The sequence below is a fragment of the Fistularia commersonii genome, chromosome 23 (assembly GCF_037954325.1).
Source record: "Fistularia commersonii isolate RoL2024-O1a breed Wild chromosome 23, RoL_Fcom_v1.0, whole genome shotgun sequence".
NCBI lineage: Eukaryota > Metazoa > Chordata > Actinopteri > Syngnathiformes > Fistulariidae > Fistularia > Fistularia commersonii.
The window spans coordinates 13,720,121-13,747,054 of NC_141306.1; the positions used below are offsets into that span (position 1 = coordinate 13,720,121).

At 41.0% G+C, this 26,934-nt stretch overlaps 1 protein-coding gene and 1 long non-coding RNA gene across 2 annotated transcripts in view; one reads left to right on the top strand and one right to left on the bottom strand.

Moving 5' to 3' along the window:
* Positions 1–15,995, bottom strand: part of galt (galactose-1-phosphate uridylyltransferase) — a 51,929-nt gene extending 35,934 nt beyond the window's left edge. Inside the window, exons 1-6 of the mRNA XM_086170749.1 lie at positions 15,658–15,995; positions 11,728–11,897; positions 10,295–10,370; positions 9,862–9,910; positions 3,316–3,445; positions 163–219 (exon numbers count right to left, since the gene is read on the bottom strand). Of these exons, the coding sequence (XP_086026875.1) occupies positions 163–219; positions 3,316–3,445; positions 9,862–9,910; positions 10,295–10,370; positions 11,728–11,897; positions 15,658–15,694 (519 nt within the window). The 5' untranslated portion in view covers positions 15,695–15,995. The remainder of the gene's footprint in view (positions 1–162; positions 220–3,315; positions 3,446–9,861; positions 9,911–10,294; positions 10,371–11,727; positions 11,898–15,657) is intronic.
* A 2,182-nt stretch (positions 15,996–18,177) lies between these two features.
* Positions 18,178–26,300, top strand: LOC147221082 (uncharacterized). Its single transcript, XR_015107953.1, has 4 exons — positions 18,178–18,276; positions 20,267–20,944; positions 25,524–25,602; positions 25,767–26,300. It is a non-coding gene; the product is annotated as an uncharacterized LOC147221082 (long non-coding RNA).
* Positions 26,301–26,934: the final 634 nt, after the last annotated feature.

Genomic DNA, 26,934 nt, shown 5'->3' on the forward strand with positions numbered 1-26,934 from the left:
TATATATGAATTAATATACCATATTAACCGAACCTTCTCATCACCTTTATTTTTTCCTTTTTCTACTCGTCTTTGCTTCGACGACTGAAGACATGCGAACTGGAAGCACCTGTCGTAAAAGCAGTGTGTGTGTGTGTGTGTGTGTGTGTGTGTGTTTCCTACCTGACAATGAGGGTGCGGATTGGAACAGCCCATCATGGCCCCTTTATTCTCAAAGATCTGAAACCGAGAAAAGAAGAACAAAGAACAAATAATGCATTTGGTTTGTTTGTTGTTTTTTTTTATATATATATATATATATATATGTATACTTTGCTGATCTGTGGCAGCAAGAACAGACGTAACCCTGGAAATTGTAATAAAGGGAAAATAAAGAAGACGTCAAATCAATTGTCAGCAGACCCACGAGGTGATGTTGCGGCTGCAGAGATGAAGCGCTCCCTCTGCTGGATGCTTGATCACGGAGCATCATTTTTCACATTTACTTCGCTTTTGGTATCAGATTCTCCACTAAAATGTCATTTCACGTGCACAAGTACAAGCCAATGGGATGCAGTTTAGCATAAGAGCGGGATATAGTCGAGTCGAATCAGTTGTCTGATGACGCTTTCCATGCAGAGCAGGTCTGGAGCACAGTTGCAGAAACCCAACATTCCCTCAGAAGCGAGCATTTAAAGACGTTATTGAGGAAACAGCGCCTTTAAGCGTGCAGGAACCTCTGACAGATTCCAGCTCGACCTGGGCGGACTTCTGCTAATCTATTGCTAATTGTAATAGTGCGCTAACTCTTACATGCTAATAGCTGCCCCAGCAGATCAAGCCGCATCTTAATATCATGCACTGATGAAGGGACGTGAGAACAGAAGTGGGATAAGAGAAGGCTATCGTGAGGTAGCCCACAGCAGAAGAAGCCTATGGCAGCATAATTAGCCTGGTGCTAACTATAAGCTATCTTAGCCTGGCGCTAACTATAAGCTATCTCAAAACAAAGGGTTTTTCAAGCCTATACTGCTGCTGATGAAGGGACATGAGAACAGAAGTGGGATGAGAGACGGCTATCGGGAAAAAGCCCACGGCAGAAGAAGCCTACGGTAGCATAAATAGCCTGGCGCTAACTATAAGCTATCTTAGCCTGGCACTAACTATAAGCTATCTTAGCCGGGCACTAACTATAAGCTATCTTAAAACGAAAGGTTTTTCAAGCCTATACTGATGCTGATGCTGATGAAGGGACTTGAGAACAGAAATGGGATAAGAGAAGGCTATCGTAGGATAGCCCACAGCAGAAGAGGCCTATGGCAGCGTAATTAGCCTGGTGCTAACTATAAGCTATCTCAAAACGAAAGGTTTTTCAAGCCTATACTGATGCTGCTGAAGGGACTTGAGAACAGAAGAGGGATAAGAGAAGGCTATCGTAGCATAGCCCACAGCAGAAGAGGCCTATGGCAGCGTAATTAGCCTGGTGCTAACTATAAGCTATCTCAAAACGAAAGGTTTTTCAAGCCTATACTGATGCTGCTGAAGGGACTTGAGAACAGAAGAGGGATAAGAGAAGGCTATCGTAGGATAGCCCACAGCAGAAGAAGCCTAAAGCAGCATAAATAGCCTGGCGCTAACTACACACTATCTCAACCTGGCGCTAACTATACGCTATCTCAGCCTGGCGCTAATTATAAGCTATCTCAAAATGAAAGGTTTTTTTAAGCCTATACTGTTGCTGATGAAGGGATGTGAGAACAGAGGTAGAATGAGAGAAGGCTATCGTAGGATAGCCCAAGAAGCCTATGGCAGCATAAATAGCCTGGCGCTAACTATAAGCTATCTTAGCCTGGTGCTAACTATAAGCGATCTCAAAACAAAAGGTTTTTCAAGCCTATACTGATGCTGATGAAGGGACTTGAAAACAGAGGTGAGATAAGAGAACGCTATCGTAGGATAGCCCACAGCAGAAGAAGCCTAAAGCAGCATAAATAGCTTGGCGCTAACTATACACTATCTCAGCCTGGCGCTAACTATAAGCTATCTCAAAATGAAAGGTTTTTTAAGCCTATACTGATGCTGATGAAGGGATGTGAGAACAGAAGTAGAATGAGAGAAGGCTATCGTAGGATAGCCCAATATGCCTATGGCAGCATAAATAGCCTGGCGCTAACTATAAGCTATCTTAGCCTGGCGCTAACTATAAGCTATCTTAGCCTGGATGTAACTATAAGCCATCTCAAAACGAAAGGTTTTTCAAGCCTATACGTAAACAAAGAGAGGGTCTTCTTCCCCTCAAATGATAAACACAGCTTTGAATGTATGGCATGGATTAACTTTCTCCCAGAAAATGTTTATGGAGACGATGAATAAGTTTACAATGAATAAATACGCATGTGACTACAGAGTTGAAGATCCGTTTTTTTTTTTGCCAGACCATCGTGCACCCGGGTCAGGGGTCGGCAACCCGCGGCTCCGTATTTCATTAAAATACATTTGACTTTAGTTTGATTATTTTTTAAAATGTCATTTCAAATTTGAGGTTGATGGCGATCTTGTAACATCTAAATAAAACACGTTAAAATATTTTTATCGCTTTTAATAAACACTGCGCGCTAGTAAAAGGATGACAGCACCGAGAGAGAGATACGGATAATTTTAGTTCGGCTTCCTTTCATAAATACGAGAAGGACTCAAACAGGCATTGAGTATTTTTCTTAAAAGTGGCCTTCAATCACACGCCTTTTTTTTTTTTTTGGAGCTCAAAATGTTTTGTTGCATGCAGAAATGTGATTTGGTTTTCTCTGCAGCTGTTCATTGCGACACATTTTATTTCTACATTCAAAGCGTGCGCAGCGTGGAAATGTGTTTCCCCGTAAAGTGAAATTCCAACTTTGCAGTGCATTTGGATACACAGCATAAAGGCAAAAAATAAAAATAAATATAAGGTTATAAGCTGTGTTTGTGTTTACTGTGGGTCCAAATAGCTCTTCTATTGTCCAGGCAAATAAGCGTAGCGTCGTCAGCAGACTCGACGATGGATTTGATTGGTCTGCAGCCGCGGGTGAGGAGGGAGTCGAGGCTTCTGATTGGTCGAACGGCAAAACGAAGACGCAGAGGTATTTCTGAGAAACCCGTTTCAATTCTGGGCCGGCTGAAAATATCGTACGACAGGAGGAACGCTAATCCGGTTGTTTTCAGAGCAGATTCCCGGGTTTTCCGAGGACAAAATCGTCAGAACTTCGCAATTGTCTCGGTAACAACGGAGAATCACTTCATCCACGCCGGCTCGAGAAAAAGACAGAAAAAGAGAAAAATCGTCAAATGTCGTCAAACCTGGACCCAGGGGTAGGTGGCGCCCAGTTCCTTCACCAGTTCGGCCCACTTGTCGATCACCTTGACGACCTCTTCGGTTTGCATGAGAGGCAGAGTGACGTCCGACCACGGATGGAAACACATGACTTTGCTGAAAAAGAGAAGGGAACGTTAGGCGTTTAGTCCCTAAAAATCCGAGAGACCCAATTGACGACACCTTTGACGAATCCCCCGAAACGGCGAGAACACGATCGCCGTTTGAGCGTAAAGCCGCAGAACCTCACGAGAACTTTGCAAATATTCACGACGGGAGTTAATCGGGATTATTGCTTCACTGCCGTGCGAGGGGATGAACATACCCACGTCTTGACGGGAAGAGCTAACGGTTTTAGCGCCTGGTTTTGGAGGCTAACAATGGAGGCGTCTGATATCTCGCCGGGAGGAAACGAGAGCGCAGACTGTTCGGGTAAAATGCCTCTGGATGCAAAAGGGAGGCTTTTAACGCGACGCTCAAAACTCCAGCTTTAGAGCCGGCCTCCGTTTTAACCACAAAGAAATAGAGGTTGAAAGATATCCGGCTAAAAGTTAGCCAAAGGTATCCGAGCTAGCGTGGCTAAACCGCACTTACATTAGCGGGCACGTGCCGCAACCAGGAATATTGTTTTTCAGACGTCACGGCGGGTTTATGAGAGCGATCACGATGCCAAAACTAAAGCATCCGATTTCCAGAACGGGGAACTTTGCTAACAATATGGTTGGTTGCGTCCGATGGGGGGAGAAGGCGAGCCGACAACGCTTTTAAACACTCTGTCTGACTGAAAGAACGCCGCTTTTGTTATCCCGCCTCTCTATCCTCGGATACCCGGGGACGCCGCTTCAACCGTCAGTCGGAGAAAGTGAAATTTCAATCGACGGGCGGCGGCTCGCGGACGATCAATTATTGAGCGTGACATTGGTGTTTGCGCTCGGAGCAAAAAACTAAACGGTCGTATTTATGAAATTTTCATGAGTATTAGGTCCGATGTATTCTCATTCACTCGGATTTCATGAATCGAACGCCTTGTAAGACCGGAATCATTCGGAAATGAATACGAAAGCGGTTTGTCCGGATCCTGAAACGACTCCGTTGGCGCCGGATTGGACGAGAGTCCGATCCCAGCGTCCAGACGGGGAAACCCAGACGGCGTTCCCGCACGGAGCACGTCGTCTATTCGCTTGTTTTTGTTTTGGCGAGTCAAAACAAAAACCTCGGAGTCAATGTTTCTCATTTCCGCGTAAAGCAGGGGGTGTCAAACTCATTTCTTATGGCGGCCACATTCAGCCTAGGTAGACGTCAAGTGGGCCAGACCATTAAAATAATAGCATAGTCAACAATAAATAACCAAAATATCATGTCTTTCCTCTGTTTTGGTATAAAGAAGTACAAGGACTTCAGGAACTTCAGATTTCCTTTGACAAAAGTGCAATTGACTTTTCTCATTCACATCATTGCAATCACGTGATCATGTGATCCCACTGATCCTACAAAGGCACAAAACTTTAACAAGTAATTGGTATTGAAAAATATAGTAATGCGCTTCAAGATTAAATGAGACTTATAAAGTTTAAAACACATGTGCGTGCGAAATCTGAATTGAATCCCTGCCTACACCTTACAAACTAAAAAGGGTGCTGTTAAATGTGTAAGGAAGAAAGTAAATGTATAAACTTCATCCATGAAACATGCAAACACATACAATACACACTGAAAATGCATGGAGTTGCATGAACAGTAAAAACCACCACTCTTTTGTAGTGAAGCTGCTGACTAACACTATATTGCATATTTTCGCTAACAATTAGCTAGCTGGCTTTTAGCGCTGCTTCACTGATTTCTCAGCTATGGGTGAAAGTTGACTTCTGTTTCCTCAGACCTGCCAGCGATTGGTTGATCTTATCTCTTCTCAGTTTCCTTGCAAGCTGTCATATTTATTGCTAATGAGTCTCGTCGTTGCGCCGAATGTTATATTCCTTAAATACTGAGAGTTGGTGCAAACACGTCGAGCACGAAGGTTTCCCGTGCGTCTCCGTAAATAAATAGGTAGTCAATTTTTCTTTGAAAATTCGACACTCTTTAACTACTTTTCTCTGTTTTGATAACGACATTTTGGCTAATGAGGTGGAGAACAGGGTAGAGACAACATCATAACAAGCAGCAGGTGGTGCATTGATAACGTCTGCTGATTGGTCCGTCTCAGTGATGCGGCTTGTCGTCCACTCTGACATAAATAGTGCGCCCCCTAGTGGGGAATTCTTGAATTGCATTTAATTTAAAAAAAAGATAAATCCTTGTCTTTTATGCATTTTTTTACTTTCAAATTATCCTGCAGGCCTGTTCGAACCCCCTTGCGTACCGATTCCGGCCCGCAGGCCGTACGTTTGACACCCCTGTGCTATATGTTATCGTTATTTGAATAACTCTTACCGTAATATGTTATGTTAACATAGCCTAGCAGGCACGTTCTCGGTTCGTTGTTTATGCGTCATATAGGCTATAATCATTCAGCATGTTGTTGTCTATTTTATTTTGACTTTAAATTGCCTTTCAAGATGAAATGTCTATTTTTGGTCTTGGATTTTATCAAATAAATTTCCCCCAAAAAATGCGACTATGTTTTTTTTACTTTCTTTATTATGCATTTTTGGCCGGTGCGACTTATAATCCGGAGCGACGTATAATCCGAAAAATACAGTATTTTCTTTAAAGTAAATTTGGAGTCGTGGGTTACACCAAGATATAAAAATACTTAAGTTAGCTGTTCTCCGGCCGCACAGTTATCGCATTTTTTATTTTTCATTCAAAAATAAAACGCTGCCGAAGTCATTTAAAAGCAAAGGCCAACAAAATATCGGATACATGGATGTAGTTTTGTTTTGTCATACGTATGTTTGACACCCCTGGTGTAAAGGGTCCGACAAACAAAACCGGAAAAAGACCCGAAAACGAAGCTTCGTCCCGAGTTGGACGAGCGCAATTACAAAGAACTCGGACAGACTGTATAATTTTCCCCGAAAAGCGAACGCGCGGCTGTCATTCTCTTAATGATTACCTGTCAAAAAGCAGAGACGTGTTATCTAATATAAACCTGTCACGGAGAGACGCTGCAGCTCGGGGTGGGCGGGTGTTGTTCGCGACTGCACGGAAAGCTTGATGTGCCGCAGACACAGGAAGTTGCTGCTTTTTATTAAAAAAAAAAAAAAAAAAAAAACACGAGGAAAGATTCACTTCGCCTCCGTTTGCATGTGAATGTTAAAAAGGCAAGAGAGGGCGCTCAGCCAGGGAGGCGGCGGGAGATAAATTGGACTCGCCAGGTAAGACCCCCCCCCGAGGCTTCCAGTTAATTAATAACTGTGATTAACTGCGCTGAGAGTGCGGGCCGTCCTCCGAGGGACCAGTCTTGTTTCCACAGAAATCCGGGGAAAAAAAAAAAATAAAAGGTCGGCGATGGGAGTTTTAATGTTTTTCTAAACGCCGCGCCGTCGTGCGCATTGTTAATCACGGGTTCTCGGCCGTGACGTGGAAGCGGTGCTAAGACACTCGGGTCGTGGAGAAGATCAGGAATGAGTCCATTGAGAGGAAGGTACATGTTGAGATGTTCTGGAGATACAGTCACACTATATGGACATGAGTGGGATGGTGAAGATCTGGGTAGAAGGATGCCGAGAAGGGGGATCTAAAGGAAGACCAGAGAGGTGGATCATGGATGGAGGAGGTCAGGAGACACCAGAATGGAGCAAAGAAGAAGAAAATACCGGTAGACTTCAGATACAAACCAGATGAGATGACATGAATCCATTGAACGAATCAACACATCGAACAGTTCTTCCTTCCTCTTTGACCGGTTCGTCCGGCAGCTGCGCCCCCTTTTTCGTTTTAAGAATCACTGACCTCGAACTTTAACGGTGCTTCTGAAACCAAAACTTAAAAACAAAACGCGAGACGTTCGCCGGCGTTGTGGAGTTCCATCCCAGATGTTTGGGTTGCCATGGTAACGCGGGGAGTGTTGTTTACGTCGAAGGGTGTTTCAAATAAAAGGATTGGGTGGCTGGAGGTTTCTTTGGCCGACATTGTCTGAACAGGGGACTACGGATTCATGTGTGTGTGTGTGTGTGTGTGTGTGTGTGTGTGTGTGAACTGTGGATCAGAACAGAGCTTATATTCTCACCTCGCCGCATCGCTTTTTTTTTTTTTTTTTTTTGTCTCCCGTGACCCAAATCCTCCAAATCCCCCATCCCATTCTGTTTGCCCTCTAATTGGCTCGGTGAACGTCGCTACGCCGCAACAAAGCGCCGGCGAAGCAAACAATGTGAGGGAGCGCCGCGCAAAAAGAAAACATTTTCACAAAAAAATTAAAAAAAAATAAAAATAAGCAAAAGCGTCAAAAGAAAAGGTTACAAGTCACAGACTGGGTTGATCTCAGGTACAAAGGTCACTTTTCAAGACCCGTTGTGGACTCGTGGTGGTCGTCATGGCGACAGTGTCATTTACCAGCGCGGTTGCCGTCATATTAGCATCAACGCTGTCACCGTTTTTGTTGTTTGGGTTCCTCAGATTTATAGTCTATTATCGATCCAGCCTGAGGACGCTGTGAATCGTATTTTCATCGTTATGCGAATGGCGTTCATCTCACGTCGCAAGTACAGGGTGTCGTGTGCGGAATTTTAAAATAAGGTTATAAGAAAGCATGTGGAAAAAGCGAAGATCGATAAATACTTTCCAGACGCACCTTCTACGTGGAAACACCTTGATAAAGTAGTCAGAAATGACACTGACGGAAGGCTAATTCCATGGCATCAGCAAAAATGCACTCAAAGTATCAGCGACACTTTTTGTTTTATTAAATTTGGGTTATTAAAATAACTGGGGTGCACGTGGTTGCATGTGATGGAGGTCGGAGGAGCGGCCATGTTTTTTTTATGATGGGATACACATTTTTGACGTCTAAACTTTAACAGGAAGTGAGATAAATGGACAGCTGTTTGATCTTATTGCTAGTTTTATTAGAATACTAAATTCTTCCAGCTGCCAGTTTAGATTTAATTCTCATTCGAACCCTGATTCGTATTGTGACGGTTGTGCACGTTGGTTTGCACGTTGGTTTTTTTATTTTAAAAAATCAGCGGTGGATCGCAGACTGGTATCCAGTATTTGGACAAACTGTCTGAATGGTCCTGCTAATTCAGTGTTGAAAATATTTACATAATATATTTACATAACCACAAATATATAGAGTTCCATTAGGATAAAAACAGATTGTGTTGCATGATTTTAACTGTTCTCTTCCTGAAAAGTGTTAAATGCTATATATTTTGTCTGCCTTGAGTCAATTTTCAAAAATAATAATACTCATTATTATTAGGATAATACAAATACCGATAAGAATAACATTAATAATAATTGTAATTCTTCTTACTATTATATTCTTCATCTTTTTCTTCTTATATATTATTAAATGTATCATATTTTGCTCAATATGTATATATTTGATAAATTATTATAAATATAATAATATTATCAATGACATATGTGATCATGATAATAATATTAACGATAATAGTCATTCTACTGATTATTATATTCTTCTTCTGATCTATTATTAAATGTATTAATAATACATTTATCAATTATACATTTATTTATTCATGCTCAATGTGTATATATAATGGTCTGAATGGTCCTGCTAATTCAGTGTTGAAAATATTTACATAATATATTTACATAACCATAAATATATAGAACCCCATTAGGATAAAACAGTTTTTACTGCAATCTTCCTCAAAGGTCTTGTCTTATGAAAATAAGTTCTATATGTCTCGCCTCCATTTATAACAATTATAATCATGAAAATAAAATTAAGAAGAAGAATAACATTAATAATAACAGTCATTCTTCTTATTATTATTCATGTTTTGCTCTGTTATCATTAAATATAATAATATGAACAATGACATATGTCATAATAATAATAAAAATACAATTATTATTATCATTATTATTATAATTATCTAAAGAGCACCAGTGGAAATTGGGTTACTGCGGGTTGAAGACGGATTTTGAATATCGGGACGATGACAGGAAAAGGTAGCAAGTTGTTCGACCTGAAGCAGAGAAGGAAGGTGGATAAACTGTGTGTCCAGGAGAGCAAACACACACACACACACACACACACACACACACACCCGAACACGTTATTAATTCAGCCGAACATCCTTAGGACGTCAAGAACAACCTCCCGCACCAGAAACAACAAGAATATGCAACGTCCCGCGGTGACGTCTTCGGCTTTTTAACGTCATTTCACAAAATAAAACAAGAGATTTTGTGGCCGCGGAGGCTGGGAAACACTGCCCCCTACTGGCGAGATATGGAACTGCAGGTCAAATGATTTGCACAGTTCTGACCCGGATCTGGATCTGATTCATCCACGATTCGAGTGTTTTTTTGTTGTTTTTTTTTCAGCGACAACTCATACAAACGCCGATACGAGCATCGTCTCGTTCGGGAGACGGCTGAGGCTTCGCTCTTACCAGACGCCCCGGGCCGTTCTGGACTGAAACAGCGGGTGTTGATCCGGACCTGCAGGAAAGAAAAACACCGGCGTGAAATGATCGATGGCGGAAAAATTTGGGCCTGATAAGACACGCGCTCTTATACTCTCGGAAAATTAGAATATTGTGATGAAGTTCTTTATCTTCCGTAATGCAATTACAAAAACAAAAATATCATACATTCTGGATTCATTCCAAATCAACTGAAATATTGCAAGCCTTTTATTATTTGAAAAATTGCTAATTATGGCTTACAGCTTAAGAAAACTCAAAAATCCTATCTCAAAATATTAGAATATCATGAAAAAGTAATTTTGTTTTTTTAATCGCATTACAGAAGATAAAGAACTCAGACAGTCCTGTATATTTGTATGCATATTAAGAAAAAATAAAATAAAATAAAGGCTCTGACCAGGATCTGGAGCATCTGGCTGCAGCGCTGGAAAGTCATTTTCAAAAACAAAAGTGCTTTTATAGTCGGGGTTCACCTGCGGAGACGGAGAGACGAGGACGGGAATCAACATCCACATATGTTGACGACGAGTGTGTGTGTGTGTGTGTGTGTGTGTGTTGATTAATCCAACGCTTCCCTGCAGCGTGCTTTGGTCCAGTTAATAAAAGGGCGGTTCATGTCGACAACACGACCCACCGGGAACGTTTCAGTTTATTCTTCAAACTATTATGGACGATAATAACCTAAATATCCCCCCTAATAAAAACACAGCTTCGTCTGGTCAAACGTTCACTCATTCAGGCCTGGATGGCGTCTCGGAGAACCCGAGGAGAACCCACCTGGCCGCTGGGGGCCAGAACTTGGACAAGCCGTGCTGGACATCTGCAATTATTTTAGTGATACGCAATTATTCGGCCATATATGTGCAAATTTTGGCCAGAAGGCAAATATGAAATCTCTGTTTCATGTGAAATATGCAGCTTTGCATGTTTGAATAATGATGCAGAATTAGTGTTGGGTTCCTCAGGATGTGGTGGTACATGAGCGCCCTCAGCTGGTGCATAAAGGAACATCTGGAAAATATGTCAACAAAATACAGTATATCCTTGTTTTTCGCAGGGGTTACGTTCCAAAAAGAACCCGTGATAGGCTAAATCCGTTTTTTTTTTTTTTTTACAATTATTATACAATTAAATACTCTATTATACATTGTTGCTGTCGTCCTTATGTTTTTTTCTTCCTTCTTTATGGAACGAACGGAAGATTCATTCATTCCGTAATGCCGACCTACAGCCGCATAGCTTTTAGCTTCCCTTAGCATGTCCAGAAGTTTAACTTTATCTGCCATAGATAGCATCTTCCGCTGCCTTTTGGGGCCTTTTGTCGCTCCAGAGCGTTTTGTCAACATGATGGGTTTTAGAGAAACTCGAAATTGCCAGAGAATTTGCACGTTCGTCATGTAAATTTGTCAAGCTGTTTTACGTACGTGTCCATATTAAACTGCAACGTTATTGACGCACAGGTAGAGAAGAAGTGGAGTGATGTATTAGCCAATCAGAATGCAGAACACTATGCACGATGCAAATCCGAGAAGTAGCGAAAGCGTGAAAAGTAAACCGCGTTATAGCGAGGGATCACTGTATTTCAATGAAAATAACACTTAAAGGTGACATGGTGGCGCGGCTGTTAGCGCTTCACCTCACAGCAAGAAGCTCCCTGGTTGGTTCCCACAGGGAGGCTTCCTGTGTGGAGTCTCTATGTGTCTGCGTGGGGTTCCTCAGGGTTCTCCTGAAGTTAAAGTCAGGTGAACATGATGGGAAGGTGTTGTTTTTTTTTTCCAACTTATTTAAAAAATAAAAAATCGGCGACAGAAGAACCGAGGAGCTCCTCACCTCTCCGTTTGCTCTGGTGTTCCCCGGACAGAGGGGATTGTTGGGGTCGCATCTGGCCACGTGCTCCTCTGGAGGCTTCTCCACCTGGCCGGCCCAGGGTCTCTTCATGCGGTGAGCTGAGACCAGGACCCAGGTGTCCCTCAGAGGGTTGTAGCGCAGGTGCTGGTGCTCTAAATGCAACACGTACTCATTAAAACCACACAACATTGAGCTAAAGTAGTTTCAAGACTTTAAGGCGCACATAAAAGTCTCAGATTTTCTCCAAAATGTGCGGCGCGCCCTGTAGTGCAGTGTGTGTTGTTGTAAGGCGGACGTACAAGAGAACACCATGAGAACGTTAAAGTGTAGGGGTTGATTGCATATAAAAGAACAGGTATGTGCGTTATTGAGAACATTGTTGTTTTAAAAACCCTAAAAACATGGCCGACAAACACATCCAGCCACGTCACCAACATGGATGAGGTGCCGCTCACTTTCGACATCCAGGTGAGTCACTGTGCAGAAGAAGGGGACCAGCACGGTAGCGAGACACACAACGGGGTACAAGAGTCTTCTTGGAGACCACAGTTTCACTAAGAGTGGAAGGCAGCGAGTGGATGGTAGACGCTCGGGCTAACGTGTCTGCCGGCACTGGGGTTCGAGCTTTCGCAAAAGCCGGCATCATTTCGGAGGTGCTAAACGGCACTGAAAGCGACTCTGACAGTGAAGAAAGTTGAACCTGGCATGTTGGATGGAGATTTAGCGCAGCTGTTCAAATCAGAAACAGAGGACGAGGACTTCCACGGGTTCGATTGATGACGATTACCGGTAAAAAAATGTGAAAACCAAACTCAGTTTTGCTCTCGCTCTATTTTTAAATACGCACACTTGTATGCTTGTGTGTTGTTGTTGTTGTAAGGCAGACGTAGTAGAGGACACCATGAGAACGTTAAAGGGGAAGTGTGGGCATGGATTGTATATAAAACCCGCGCCTTATAATCAGGCGCGCCTTATATGTGTGTTAAATACAATAATGGCACACATAAGTGAGACTGCGCCTTTTACTACGGTGCGCCTTATGGTCGTGAAAATACGGTAATTCTGCACCGCTAACAAGTCAAGTAATACATTTAATTTCTTTAGATCAATATATTTAATTTTTTAAACCTTGTTTTATTCATATTTTTATCTTTTAAAGCTTTAAGAGGCTAATAAGTGTGCACCGCTAACAAGACAAGGCCGCTAAAACTAGCTTTGGAGAATGGAATATAAAACATGATGGGTGATCATCAAGTAATACATTTAATTTCTTTAGATCAGTCTATTTAATTTTTTTACCCTTCATTTTATTAATATGTATCTTTTTTATGTATCAAGTAATAACCAATGATACAAAAGACAGATTCGCTTTTTGTAAAATATAATCTATTTTGTAATAGAACTGAAAAAGGCATTCAGAAATGAACCGTTAATTCATTCATTAACGTTAAAAACAGCCTCTACGCTGTCAAATCAGTTCAACAGACTTCAAGAGGATCATTAATTAAGATACACTAATGTGCAGGAATACTGATACAATATGAAAAAACAAAGAAGAAATGCAATTGTTGACAAATTAATGAAATCCTGCATCCTCATTCATGCGAAAATGGGAGAAAGTTTTCAAAAACAAATTGCTCTCGCTAACACCAAGTGTAACAATGATGAGAATCCGATTTCAGCGTTTTGACTGTTGAACTTTATAATGTTTTAATTAGGGAGAGAAGAGTTTTGTGTGAGGGTGAATTTGTCGTACGTCTGAAATTTGAACGAGGAAATGAATGTTGCACGTCTACGTGACACATCGTCTCGACAAGGACTTGTGAATGAATGAGTTTACGGTTGTATTTCACGATATGACGTGTAAATTAAAGACGGAACGGCTGCATTTATTGACATTATGTGTGAACGAGAGAGTGAATTTTATATTTATTATATTTCTTTTGCCTCTATATGATGTGAGAATGAGAGGGGAAATGGTTGCAAGTCTCTCAAAATGTCCCTGTGATCCACCGGTTCAGGACGAAAGAGACCAAGGATAGGCTTCGGCCTTCTGCAACCCTGAGTTCAGGCTACGCAGAGAAGATAGTGGATGAATTACCGTATTTTTCAGATCATGGCGGAAGTGTGTTGTGAAAAAAGATGCTACCAGCTACTTCTGTACCTATGACAATTGATCATTTCAACATTCGCGGTAACTTATAAAAACATCTGAGAAGGGCTGAACAAAAATGGCACAGAAAAGAAAATCATATTCTGCGGGTTACAAGCGGGAAGTGGTGAAATATGGGGCGGAAAACGGCAATCGAGCAGCAGAAAGAAAGTTTGAAGTTAGTGAGAAACTTGCAAGTGACTGGCGAAAAGCGGAGGTTACTCTTATTGAAATGAAGGAAGCTAAAAAAGCTAATCGCAGGCTAAAAGCTAGGCTAAAAGCTAGCTGGCCACGGCTAGAGGAACGAGGTCACACTTGGTGCTTGAACAACTTGGTTGTCAACAGGACAGTTGCGTCTTCACACCCAGGTTGTTGCCTAGGAGATGAACAGAAATGACTTTGCAGGAGGAACTTCCTGATGTTACCGCTTCATGTAACGCAAAAGCCTCTCTATCAAAACAAGATAACCATCCTGTCGGGATCCAGAAAGGCTGGAATAATTGGAACCGAAGAAGAAGATTTCATTGGATTTCGTGATTAAGAGTGACACGATTGTTTGGATGTAGCATGTGCTATATGCTATCGTTATTTGAATGACTCTTACCGTAATATGCTACGTTAGCATAGCCTAGCAGGCACGTTCTCGGTTCGCTGTTTATGCGTCATATAGGCTATACTTATTCAGCATGTTGTTGTCTATAAAACAAAAAACGTGCAATATTTAATTTCACGGTGCAATATTCAGAACTGTGCAATATTTCATTTCATAACAGCTACACTACGATTTTTCCTTTTATCATACTATTTTGCACTCCTTACCTCACTTGTTACTAAGACACTTATAGTTTTATCACTTGTTTACTAAGACACTTTATAGTTTCACTGTGACACTTTATAGTTTATAGTTTATTTTTATTTCTAATTCTGCCTTTTTCTTTTTATGATTTTTTACTGTTATATTTTCTGTAACTCTGGCACAACAATTTCCTTCGGGATTAATAAAGTTGTTCTTATCTTATCTTATTTTGTCTTATTTTATTTTTACTTTAAATGGCCTTTCAGGATGAAATGTCTATTCTTGGTCTTGGATTTTATCAAATAAATTTCCCCCCAAAAAATGCGACTTATAATCCGGAGCGACGTATAGCCCGAAAAATACAGTATTTTCTTTAAAGTAAATTTGGAGTCGTGGGTTACACCAAGATATACAAATACTAAAGTTAGCCGTTATCGCATTTTTATTTTTCTTCAAAAATAAAACACTGCCAAAGTCATTTAAGAGCAAAGCCCAACAAAATATCGGATACATCGATGTAGTTTTGTTTTATCACCGTGTTTTAGTTGCCAAAAGTGTCACAAACTTGCCACAACTATTCAGCAACAAAACAACGACTGAAAACAAACGAAAGCGGTTTCGTATTTATCCATCTTAAGCAGGATAATAGGGGGGAAAACAGGCTGGATTGCTGATGTGCACTTTGTTCATGCATTGTTTCCCAAGCCTGCAGAACCTGCAGAGGAACCATCCGGAACTCTGTCACGTAACGTAACAGCTGACATTGTGATTAAAGCGTGTGGCGTTGATTGAGCCGAACTCCATTGACAAAACTAAACCTTTACTGATAACCCTTTATCAGAGAACCCCTGGTTGGAGTTAGGAAACACCATTCAACATGTTTTCTGTTTATCAATTCATGCCGAACCCATCGGCGTTAAAAGTGATTCTGCAAGATTGCGTTAAAGTCGGTTGAACCGCGTACCTTTTGGGTCGAAGCGGGTTTTTTCTTTGACGTCCATGTTCGGGATGTGTCTCCTCTCTCTTAGCTCATCTCGCTGTTCGCTTTCAAATAGAAGTCGGCGGCTGACGACAGCTGAGTTGTCTGGCGTCTCCGTTCAACGGTGTCTGTTTTGCTTCTAAGAGGAAACAAAACGCTAAAACACGAGTGGGCTGACGGTAACAATATCATGCGTCTACTTCCGGTTTAAAGAGGCGCGCTTGCGTGATTATTTACGTATCAAATTCCGAAATAATACAAATCACAAATAATCAAAAATAAAAATAATAACTGTAAAGCAAGTAATCGATTAATATTGACTCTGTGAACATCTTACTGTTAAATACATTTACAACTAATACTGATAATACCTCAATGTGGGTTTTATCTGAGGGACTGGCAACCCATCAAACATGTGACTAAATCGGCCTCTCTGATTGGACGAGCGCCAGCGTGCACCAGGAAGCAGCAGCAGTCCAACACGGAATTTTAATGATAAAGTTTAACAAGTTATTATTATTATTATTATTATTATTACTCTTATTATTATTATTACTCTTATTATTATCATTGTTGTTGTTGTTGTTGTTGTTGTTGTTGTTGTTGTTGTTGTTGTCATAGGGATACTAATAAGAATAAGAACAACAACAACAAAAGTAGTAATGCCAATAACCCAAGTAGGATAAGCGGTAGATAAAGGATGAATGGATAATAATGTTGTCTTATGATAATGTGGCGAGCTGGAAAGGATTCTGGAGTCTGCCGGCCACAATTACCTATAAATAAAGTTGTTCTTATTCTTATTCTTATTCATATTCTTGAGTCTACTACTACTACTACTACTATTATTACTACTACTAATAACACATTTTTAGCAGCTTGTCCTTTGGCTTTTCCCTTCAGGGGTCTCCACAGTCAATAAACGTTCTCCATTTAACCCTATTCTCGGCTTCCTCCTCTCTCACACCCACTACCTTCATATCCCTCTCACTTTGTCCATAAATCTTCTCTTTGGTCTCCCTCCAGACCTCCTGTCTGTCTGGCAGCTCCAATTCCTTTGGATTTTCCTCAGCATGTTCCCTGCTCTCACTACAGATCACAATGCCATCTGTAAATATCATTCTACATGGAGAATCATGTCTCATCATGTTCACGACTGATGCTATGTAAGGACATCCCAAGTGCATCAGGAGGTTCACCCCATTTTAGTCTCTATATTTGGGGCTCCAAGTTTGGATCTTTCTCTGAAGTTTAAACAGTACGGATGATGGGGTGGTGGGGCTCAGGGGTGTAGACCTCGTGTATTTGGGTGTAATCGTGTATTTGCAAGTGTATTTGCAGTCCCTATGTCCTCTATTGTAAGTCGCTTTGGATAAAAGCGTCTGCCAAATGCAATGTAATGTAATGTAATGTAATGTAATGTAATGTAATGTAGACCTCCACTCCTATAATTCACCCTATGTTCCTGTCTTTTCTGGAAAAAATAGGATTCACCACAGTCTACCACCATCTGTCCCTCTGGATTCCTATCCTGGATATCAAACCTGCCCATCACTTCTTCATCCCCTCTATTGCCTGCCAACATGTCCATCTGAGGTATTATTATTATTGTTATTGTTATCAGTAGTAGTAGTAGTAGTATCATCATTAATATTATTATTATTATTACATATGTCATTGTTAATATTATCATATTTATAATAATATATTATATACACATATTGAGCAAAATATAATACATTTAATAATATATAAGAAGAAAAAGAAGAAGAATATAATAATAATAAGAGTTACAATTATTATTGATTTTATTCTTATTGGTATTTTTATTATCATGATAATGATAATTATTATTATTTTTAAACATTGACTCAAGACAGCCAAAATATATGTGTATTATATACACATATTGAGCAAAATATAATACATTTAATAATATATAAGAAGAAAAAGAAGAAGAATATAATAATAATAAGAGTTACAATTATTATTAATTTTATTCTTATTGGTATTTTTATTATCATGATAATGATAATTATTATCATTTTTAAAAATTCACTCAAGACAGCCAAAATATATGCATTTATTTTCAAAAGACAACACTTTTGGGGAAGATTACAGTTAAATATACAGCAAATATTTTCAACACTGAATTCAGAGGACTACTCAAGACAGTTTTTCCAAATACCGGATTGCTGTCATCGCGGCCGGTTTTGAAATGAGTCGTTGTTTTTTTTTTTAATTAAAAATAGCTTTGTGGTACAGAAGCAAATCAACGTGCACAACCGTCAGGATACGAACCAGGGTTCAAATGAGAATTAAATCTAAACTGGTTGCAGGAAGAATTCAGTATTCTAATAAAACTAGCAATAAAATTAAATACCAGTCCATTTATCTTACTTCCTGTTAAAGTTTAGACGTTAAAGATTAGTATCCTATCATAAAAATACATGGCCACTCCTCCGACCTCCACCCCCTGAAGCCTCAAATGATAAGCCGGCCGCAGTCACAGGCAGAAGCTACAGATCCGTTCACCAGGAACTACAGCGGCACGGTTTCCTCTCAAGATGATGACAAAGATCAACCGGGGAGCGCTGATAACATGTGAGTAAACTTTTATTTATCTAAATGTGGATTTACATTTTGATTTACATTGGAAAGTTGGAGCTGATGGTCAAACATTCATCAAATACACACCCATAAAATCACACCAACGCCGCGCTTGAAAACGATTAGGAGTGTGTCCGCTTCCTTCGAGTCACAACTGGATCAACTTATCCGTGCACGTGCAACTTCTTTGGGGGATAAACCTTTCAAATCGAAGGGGTCAAAGAAGCTGAAAGACCGTGACTCACTTCAGACTCTCTGAATCATTGATCGCCGTCGATCAATGGTGGCTCTGTGTCCGTTCTGACTTCTCTGATACATTAGCAAGTCGAGTTATGCATTTCGTTTTACACACACACACACACACACACACAGAGTTATATATAACTATAGTTATGTATGAGCAAGAATGAGCTGGATCGCGTTTAAAGGCGCAGTATTAACCACTTTCATTTCATATTAGCCTTTACAGCGAATGATTCCTTTTTATTTCTGATTTAGGCCCCGACCTTCCCCCTGAAATAAAAGGTCTGAGAAAGTTAAACCATAACTAAGGAACCTCGAGGGGATGGCAGCAGTTTCTGCCATCATCGGAAACCGTCCGGAACAGGAAAACCAGATTATTACTGATTCTCTCAACGTCGAGCTGGTTGTGCACGCTGAGCTAATCTTCTTTTTTTTGACCCCCTTATCACTCTTGAGAAAATCAGTGATACAGGTTTCGTGGTTTCCTGCACTCTCTGAGTCGTTGCTGCCGTCGTCTTTTGTAACAACTGTTACCGAGGCATGAAAGTGTGTCACAAAGTCAAAGCAAAGAAACTTTGCAACAGTGGGTCCCTAAACTAACGTGGAATACTTGGAAGACATTCAATCGCCCAGTGTTATACTCTGCTATATCATATCTTTCAGAACAACACAAGAAAATACACAAACATTTCTTTGACTGTAGCAGTTGATGCTGTTCCCATTTTTTTGCACTACCCCCCATACCATCTCTATCTCCCGCTCTCAATATTTATATTTATATTTATATTTATATTTATATTTATATTTATATTTATATTTATATTTATATTTATATTTATTTATAATGATAATATTATTAATAATATTATCAATAATAACAACAACAACAACAACAACAATACTAATAATAATGATGATGATGATTATTATTATTATTATTATTATTATTATTATTATTATTATTATAAACAATAAATAAATGAATATAAATATTGAGAGTGGGAGGCAGAGATGGAGGTAGGAGGGTAGTAATAATATTAATATACAATAATAATAATAATAATATTAATGATAATAAAAAGTAATATTAATCAATAATTAATTAATTTAATTATTATTATTGTTATTATTATTATTATTTCATTTATACTTCTCACATATCATACTGTTCACCAGTCAGTGCAATAACTGTTCTCTGCACAAGTTTCCTTTTTTTCCTATTTTCTATTTTGTATATGTGTTGTATATATATATTTAGTCTTTGTTTAACTGTATCTATATCCTTTATTCATATGCATATTGTTTCTATCTGTACTGTTTATTCTGTCTTTCAATTTCCCAGTCCTGAGATCAATAAAGTCTTATCTTATATTACGGTATCTTAGCATATCATCGCATGAACCAGGCAAAGTTTATGAGTTATTGCCGTTGTAAACATAACGAAAAGTAGGGTAATTTCTGTGCTGAGGTCATTTTGAAAACATCCAATTCGCTCCATGCCAGGCCGATTGTCTTACAGATTCTGCACCTTCTGTTGTGGTAATTATTTTCCTTGCGCCCGAACACCACACCGTTTAGTTAAACCAAATATATGTGAAATAGAAGTATATGTATAACAAGAGCGTTTAGAAAAGAAGATGGGTGACTCATCTAAGAAACTTTGAACCTTGAAGTTTGTCTTGCTGAATGCTTTTGCTGTTCTTTATACATGACCATTCATACACTTCCCCCTCCCACTCAGGCCTTCTCCTGTGCTGTGAGATGTTGAACTCAGCAGACGGTTCCCCTTCACCCTTGCCTGCATCAGGGTCTAATAGCATGTTTACAACTGTACCTCCAACTGGTGCAACGACATCGCTACATGCTAACGAAAGACCATCAGTACAGACCACTGCCACGCCTACATCTGTAACATCAACAAATGCACCAATATCAGGACATACAAGTCGTGCACCCACATCGGCACATACTTCTGGTTCGCCTAACTCTGTAACGTCAACAAATGCACCAATATCAGGACATACAAGTCGTGCACCCACATCGGCACATACTTCTGGTGCGCCTAACTCTATAACATCAACAAATGCACCAATATCAGGACATACAAGTGGTGTACCCTCATCCACACATACCTCTGGTGCGCCTAACTCTATAACATCAACAAATGCACTAATATCCAGACATACAAGTGGTGCACCCACATCGGTACATACTTCTGGTGCAACTACATCTGTACAACCCCCCGATGGAACCACTTCTATCATGACAAGGACTACTGCTTCTGAAAATGGCAGCAGTATAAATCCATCCACGAGCGCAAATGGTGCAACAACAGAGATGACCCGTATGACTAGCACAGGATCCACGCAGCAGATGTCAACGAACAAGATGGTGGATCAGACCAGGAGCCCGAATCCAGGTACTCTGACTCCATTCATTGTTAAGATGGAGAAATATTTAACATGCTGTATTTTAACAAATGTGCCGTTACGGTCCGATAGACCACGCACCCACTGAAGAGCTATTCTTTTAAAAGATTAATCCTTACATTTCAGGAAATTAAACTTTTTTTCCTTATTTTTATTAGATTATAGACATATACAGTTAACAGTTATGCCATTATACACTTATAGCAGAAGGAAAAATGACCGTATATGGGTTAACCCTCTTGCGATCTTAACATTGTGTTTACCCCCCTTGTCCTACGGGTCAAAAATGACCCATAAGACAATCTTTGTACCCTAGCGGTTTACAGCCCACATGGAACCAAAAACAAAAAAGAAGTATCACTTTTTCTAATCATGGGGTCATAAAATTTCAAGTTGGAAAAAAATAGCTTAAGGTGTTTTTTCTACAGCTAAACACAGTAGTGGGTCAATTTTGACCCACAAGACAACACAAGGGTTAAATATGGATCCTTTGCCAAGTTAGCAAACACAGGCTGTAGGTTAACAGACTTGGTTTCCAGCTGCTCTCTACTTGTAAAGCCCTTTCATCACACTGGACTGAAGCGACTCACCAAAGCTGATGGCAGCAAAAGTGCCTTGCAAGTCACCAACCAGACCGTCAGAAGCAACTGGGGGTTCAGTATCTTGACCAAAGACATTTGGGCACAAAGAGGAGCCAAGGATCAAACTCCTTACCCTTGGATAAGAGTGATACCCAGTCTACCAGCTGAGCCACAGCCTCACCTGATACTCATCCAGATCGTATTTTTTCAGCTAACCCGATCTGGTAGTTGTTCAGGGTTCAAACTCTTTGCACTACATTGTTCCTCTTCTTGTTGCTGCTAACCGGTACCCTCAGGTGTCGCCACGGCCAATCGTCCAACCACTTGCCTCTACCACCCTCTCCTCTGGATCCTCTTCTGTCAGATTGGAAGCTGGTCCGAGGAGAAAAGGCACTTGCCGAGATCATCTCCCTGCTCCCCTGTGCCAACCTTTACAGACAGGTTCTGGAGAGTAGTATTTCCGAATTTCCTCATTCAGAAGGTGCTCTTTAGAGAGGCAGGACAGTTCCGAATAAATAAGAAATGATTTGAAATGCTATTGCATAATAAGCCCACTTATTTCGGGGCGGTCGGGGTTGTTTTCTGGCAAGGTGTCTTGCTTCAACATAAAAATGACACCATTGCAACGACAGGGGGCCTCTGTCAGAGGCTTCCTAGAAAGACGGAAGAGCAAAGAGCAAAACGGAAACTTAATTTGGAATTATTCCAAAGTAGTAAAGAAGTAAGCGGACTCTGCTCGTTGAAGTAAAAGAACATTAGAGGTACTACTCCTTCTTCTTGTGTAAATCTACAGCCGCTTCCTTGAACCTCTCCTGTGGACTTTGCACCATTTCTGCAAACAAATCCTTGACAGGGAGTTTATTTGTTGCATGTCGAAAAAGACCAGATGGAAGATGGGTCAGCAGTACGGCGGGCTTTGCATCGGACAATCGAGATGGGGAAGAAGCTGAGCTGAAAGGCGGAGCTCTCAATTTTACTGGTTGATCTACGTTCCCATCATTGTCACTGGTCCCCAACTGTGGCTGGTGACCCAACGGACCATATCACCCAATACAAGAGTTTTCTACTCAGGCCTTCCTTGAAGATAGAGTGAGAATCTTTGGCTCAGGAGAGCCATATAAGGAGGCTCCGAGGTGCCTTCCAGTGTGAAGTGTCCTGGAGGGACTTTGTCTCGAAGCTGGCCTGGGAACACCTAGGGTTTCCCTTCAAGGGGCAGGTAGATGGAGATCTGAACCTCGCTGCTGAGGCCGCCGCCTCCACACAGCATGACAGCATACACCACACTCTTCATCTTATGCCTGGGTGTTTTGTCCTTGGAGGTGGACCAGTTGTTGTCCCAGGGTGTTATTGGGTTTGAAATGTACAGGTCGATGGTGTCTGTTGAACACCCTTCTGAGTTTCTCCGAAACACCGGTAACATATAGTATGATGATGTTCTTTTGTTTGTTGTTGTTCTTCCTCCTGTTCTATGTTCTGATTTGGTGATTTCTGATTTGGTGAAGGCCCAGTCAGGGTAGCCACAGGATCTCATGCGCTGTACCTCGGTCTTCCTGCCTTCGGCGATCGATGGGATGTTCTTGGCCCAGAGGTGTAGAGTTCCGATTACCCCCAGTTTGCGCTCAAGGGGGCGGTAAGAGTCGAAAAGTAAATATCGGTCATGTGTGTGTTGGTTTCCTGTAAATCTTGACGTCCAGCCTCCTGTCCTTTTGGATGTGAACACAGCAGTCCAATAATGGTCAGCAGTGACATCCTCTTCTTCTTCTTCTTCCTCTTTCGGCTTTTCCCGTCAGGTGTCGCCACAGCGAGTCGACTTTCTCCATCTAACCCTATTCTCTGTATCCTCCTCTCTCACACCAACTACCTTCATATCCTCTCTCACTACGTCCATAAATCTTCTCTTTGGTCTTCCTCCAGACCTCTTGCCTGGCAGCTTCACCTTCAGCAACCTTCTACCCAGATCTTCACCATGGTTTGGACATGAACACTCCTTTGTTCATGTCCAAAACATCTCAATCGTCACTTTGTCTCAGTCATACATGTCCTGCACCCCTGTGACAGATCCTTCTTCTCCTTTGGGCTTTTCCCTTCAGGAGTCGCCACAGCGAGTCAACTTTCTCCATCCAACCCTATTCTCTGGATCCTCCTCTCTCACACCAACTACCTTTATATCTTCTCTCACTACGTCCATAAATCTTCTCTTTGGTCTTCCTCCAGACCTCTTGCCTGGCAGCTCCAATTCCAGCATCCGTCTACCAATATATTCTCAATCCCTTCTCTGTCCATGACCCAACCATCTCAGTCTGGCTTCTCTGACCTTCTCTCCAAAACATCTAACATGTGCTGTTCCTCTGATAGACTCATTCCTGATCCTCTCCATCCTGGTCACTCCCAAAGAGAGCCTCAACATCTTCATCTCTGCAACCTCTAGTTCTGCCTGCTGTCTTTTGGTCATTGTAACAGTTTCTAGTCCAAACATCATCGCTGGTCTCACCACTGACATGTACACCTTTCCTTTTATTCTGGCTGATGTTCTTCTATCTCTTGGTACCCCTGACACTTTTCTCCACCCATTCCAACCATTCCAAGCTGTGACGTCCACCGTTGTGAATTTGATGTGTTGAGGTGAGAGGTGACGCTTTCCATCTCATTCGCCTTGATCCTTGATCTCCTTGATCTTGACCCATGTGTCGTCTACATACCTGAACCTGAACCAGTGACTTGGCGGTATTCCCCTTGCTCTCAACCCCTTCCATGAATAAGTTTGCCACTATTGGGGATACAGGACAAGCCTGTGGAGCATTCATGTTTCTGCCGATAGAAACAGCTGAATCGGAAATAGAGTGTCTCTAGACATCAGTCCAGTCGGGTGCAGATGTGATCCCGGGAGAGTTTTGTTCTGTTTATGAACAAGGAGTTCCCTCACTTCTGTGATCCCATCCGATGTTTCTTCCGGGTACAGTAGATAATAAAGTGGTTTGTCTAAACCAGGGGTCGGCAACCCGCGGCTCCGAGTGTCTTGGCAAAATAAATTATAAATATTTATTTGAGGTGTATTTCATTTGTGTTAATTCCTTTTTTTAACTTTTAGTTCTAAGTCTGAAAATTTTGGTGATCTTGAAATATTAAATGAAATTATATTTATTTTTTTCGCCGCTCAAAATAATGTCAAAATCGCGGAAGCCGGTATACCCGCCAGGAGGTAAAGTCACGATTTGCAGATAAATCAGGTAAAATAAATATTTATGAAGCTATTTTGCAAATATTTATTTTTTATTGTTTACTGACACGGTGATTTTTTTACCGATTTATTTTTAAAATTCAGGTCAAGGCTCCGCTAAACGCTCTGAAAGCCCAAAGCTCAAAATGACTTCATTACATAAATAAAATTTAATTTTCTCCGTAATACTTTATGAATTTCAGAAGCAACACACTACACACTTGTTTATACGAAGTGTAAAGGTAATAAAAAGCAATATATACAGTGGTACCTTTATTTTAAGTAAGTAATCGCGGCTCCCAGTGTTTTCTTTTCCGAGGAAACCGGGTCCAAATGGCTCTTTGGGTGTTACGGGTTGCCGACCCCTGGTCTATACGTTGTTGGGGATTGTCCATCTTTGCTTGGTGACCCTTTTTATCCAGAACTACTGAACATCTCCCTTTGTCGGCTGGGAGGAATGTGATGCTCTGGTCCTGCCGGAGTGAGGAGAGCGCCAAAACAGGATTCATTCCAACACAAGCCTTACATGGAACCGATACGACTCTACCACTAGAACAAGAACCGGGTTAAGAACTTATCCAGCCGCCAATTAATCCCGAACCAGGTTGGCGTCCGATCTAAAGGTCTAAATTTTGCAATCCCCACAAATCGGATCCCAAAAGTAGACCTCATCACAGCAACGACTCAAGGTCTCAGCAGCACTCCCCCATGCCAAACTACTCCCGTCCAAACTGACAACGTTATTTTTGTTTTTTGGTGTTGTTGCCCCAGGAATTGTTGCGGCGCTGGTGCTCACTTTCATCGCGCTGACACTGATGGTGTTGTTCGGGCTGTTCTACATGAAGAGACGGTGAGTAAAGAGCTGGAAGAAGCTACAGAAGCTGATAAATACATAGCGGTAGCAGATTTCTGTCAAATGATATTAGCTTATTAGCTAACTGCACAGCTTGAAGTAAGGCTAAACTTGCGTTTCTGACCTCTATCTCTTCTTCCTCTCTTTTTCCGACAAACCAGTCTATCAACCTATGACGCTCTCCTCGAAAACCAAGACAGTCTCGGAAACTTCAACAACCCGATGTACGACCCATCTTAACCCCGGACCGTCCTGGAGACACGCTGCCCTGAACGCTTCCTGTATGGTTGCAGAGACTGTTGTTTTTTGTTTTGTTTCTGTTTCATTTTTTATCTTGTTTTTATTGACACCTGAAAAAATTGGAATTGAGTGGCAAGAGTTCACTAAACTCTGAGCTCATTAAACAGACATTTTATTGTCGCCCGGGTTTTTCCTTGACTAAAACTCTACAATATATAACAACCGACAAGCTACATGTGGAGTATACACAAAAAATGTTGTGGTCTGCAAGTTGTGATCACTTAAATTCTCATCCAAATGCCGCAACGCCATTAAACAATCCTTTTTTGATAGGCGGATTGTCTAGAATAATGAAAAAGGGACTAAGCGGACACCCTTATCTTAAATTATGTATAATTTTGAACATAAATTGTTGATTTATCGAGTCAAACGCTTTATAAAAATCTACAAATAAAACAAAACTATCATCTAATACGTCTGTGGAGGTTCTTAGTCATCCAGGTCAGAGTCTTGTTTAAATCTTATCTTGGCAACTGGACTTTCTTCACTTGAAGATGTTTAAGCCCTTTATCCTACGGGGAGTTTCCCAATATAAGAAACTTTATTGATCCCCATCGGGGGGATTCTTTTGTCACAGCAGCGCAACAATGACTATCAATAAATGAGTATAAATATAGAGAGAATTAAGAGATAGCAAATAAATAGACAGCAGAGTGAACAAGGATAAGAGTAGACAGAATGGAGAAAAAAAAGACCACAAGGGTGAGGAAAGCCAAAGCGACAACAAGGATAAGAACGGAAAGAATGTCCAAAATAAACATGATGCGAGTGGAGTGACACCAACTAAGATAATACCAAGGAGGTGGGAAGGATTTCCCAAGATAGCTCCTAGGTTGTTCCATCACCCTCCCGATTCAAGGTGGTCCAGGTTCAGTCCCACCACCGAATGGTCTTTCCCCATTATCTTGTTGAGCTTGTTGACCTCCCCAGTCCTGGCACCGCCCCACCAGTACACTGTGCCCAAGAGGAGTGCCCAGGCTACCGTAGACAGGTAGAAGGTCTTGAGGAGCTACAGACACCAAACGACCT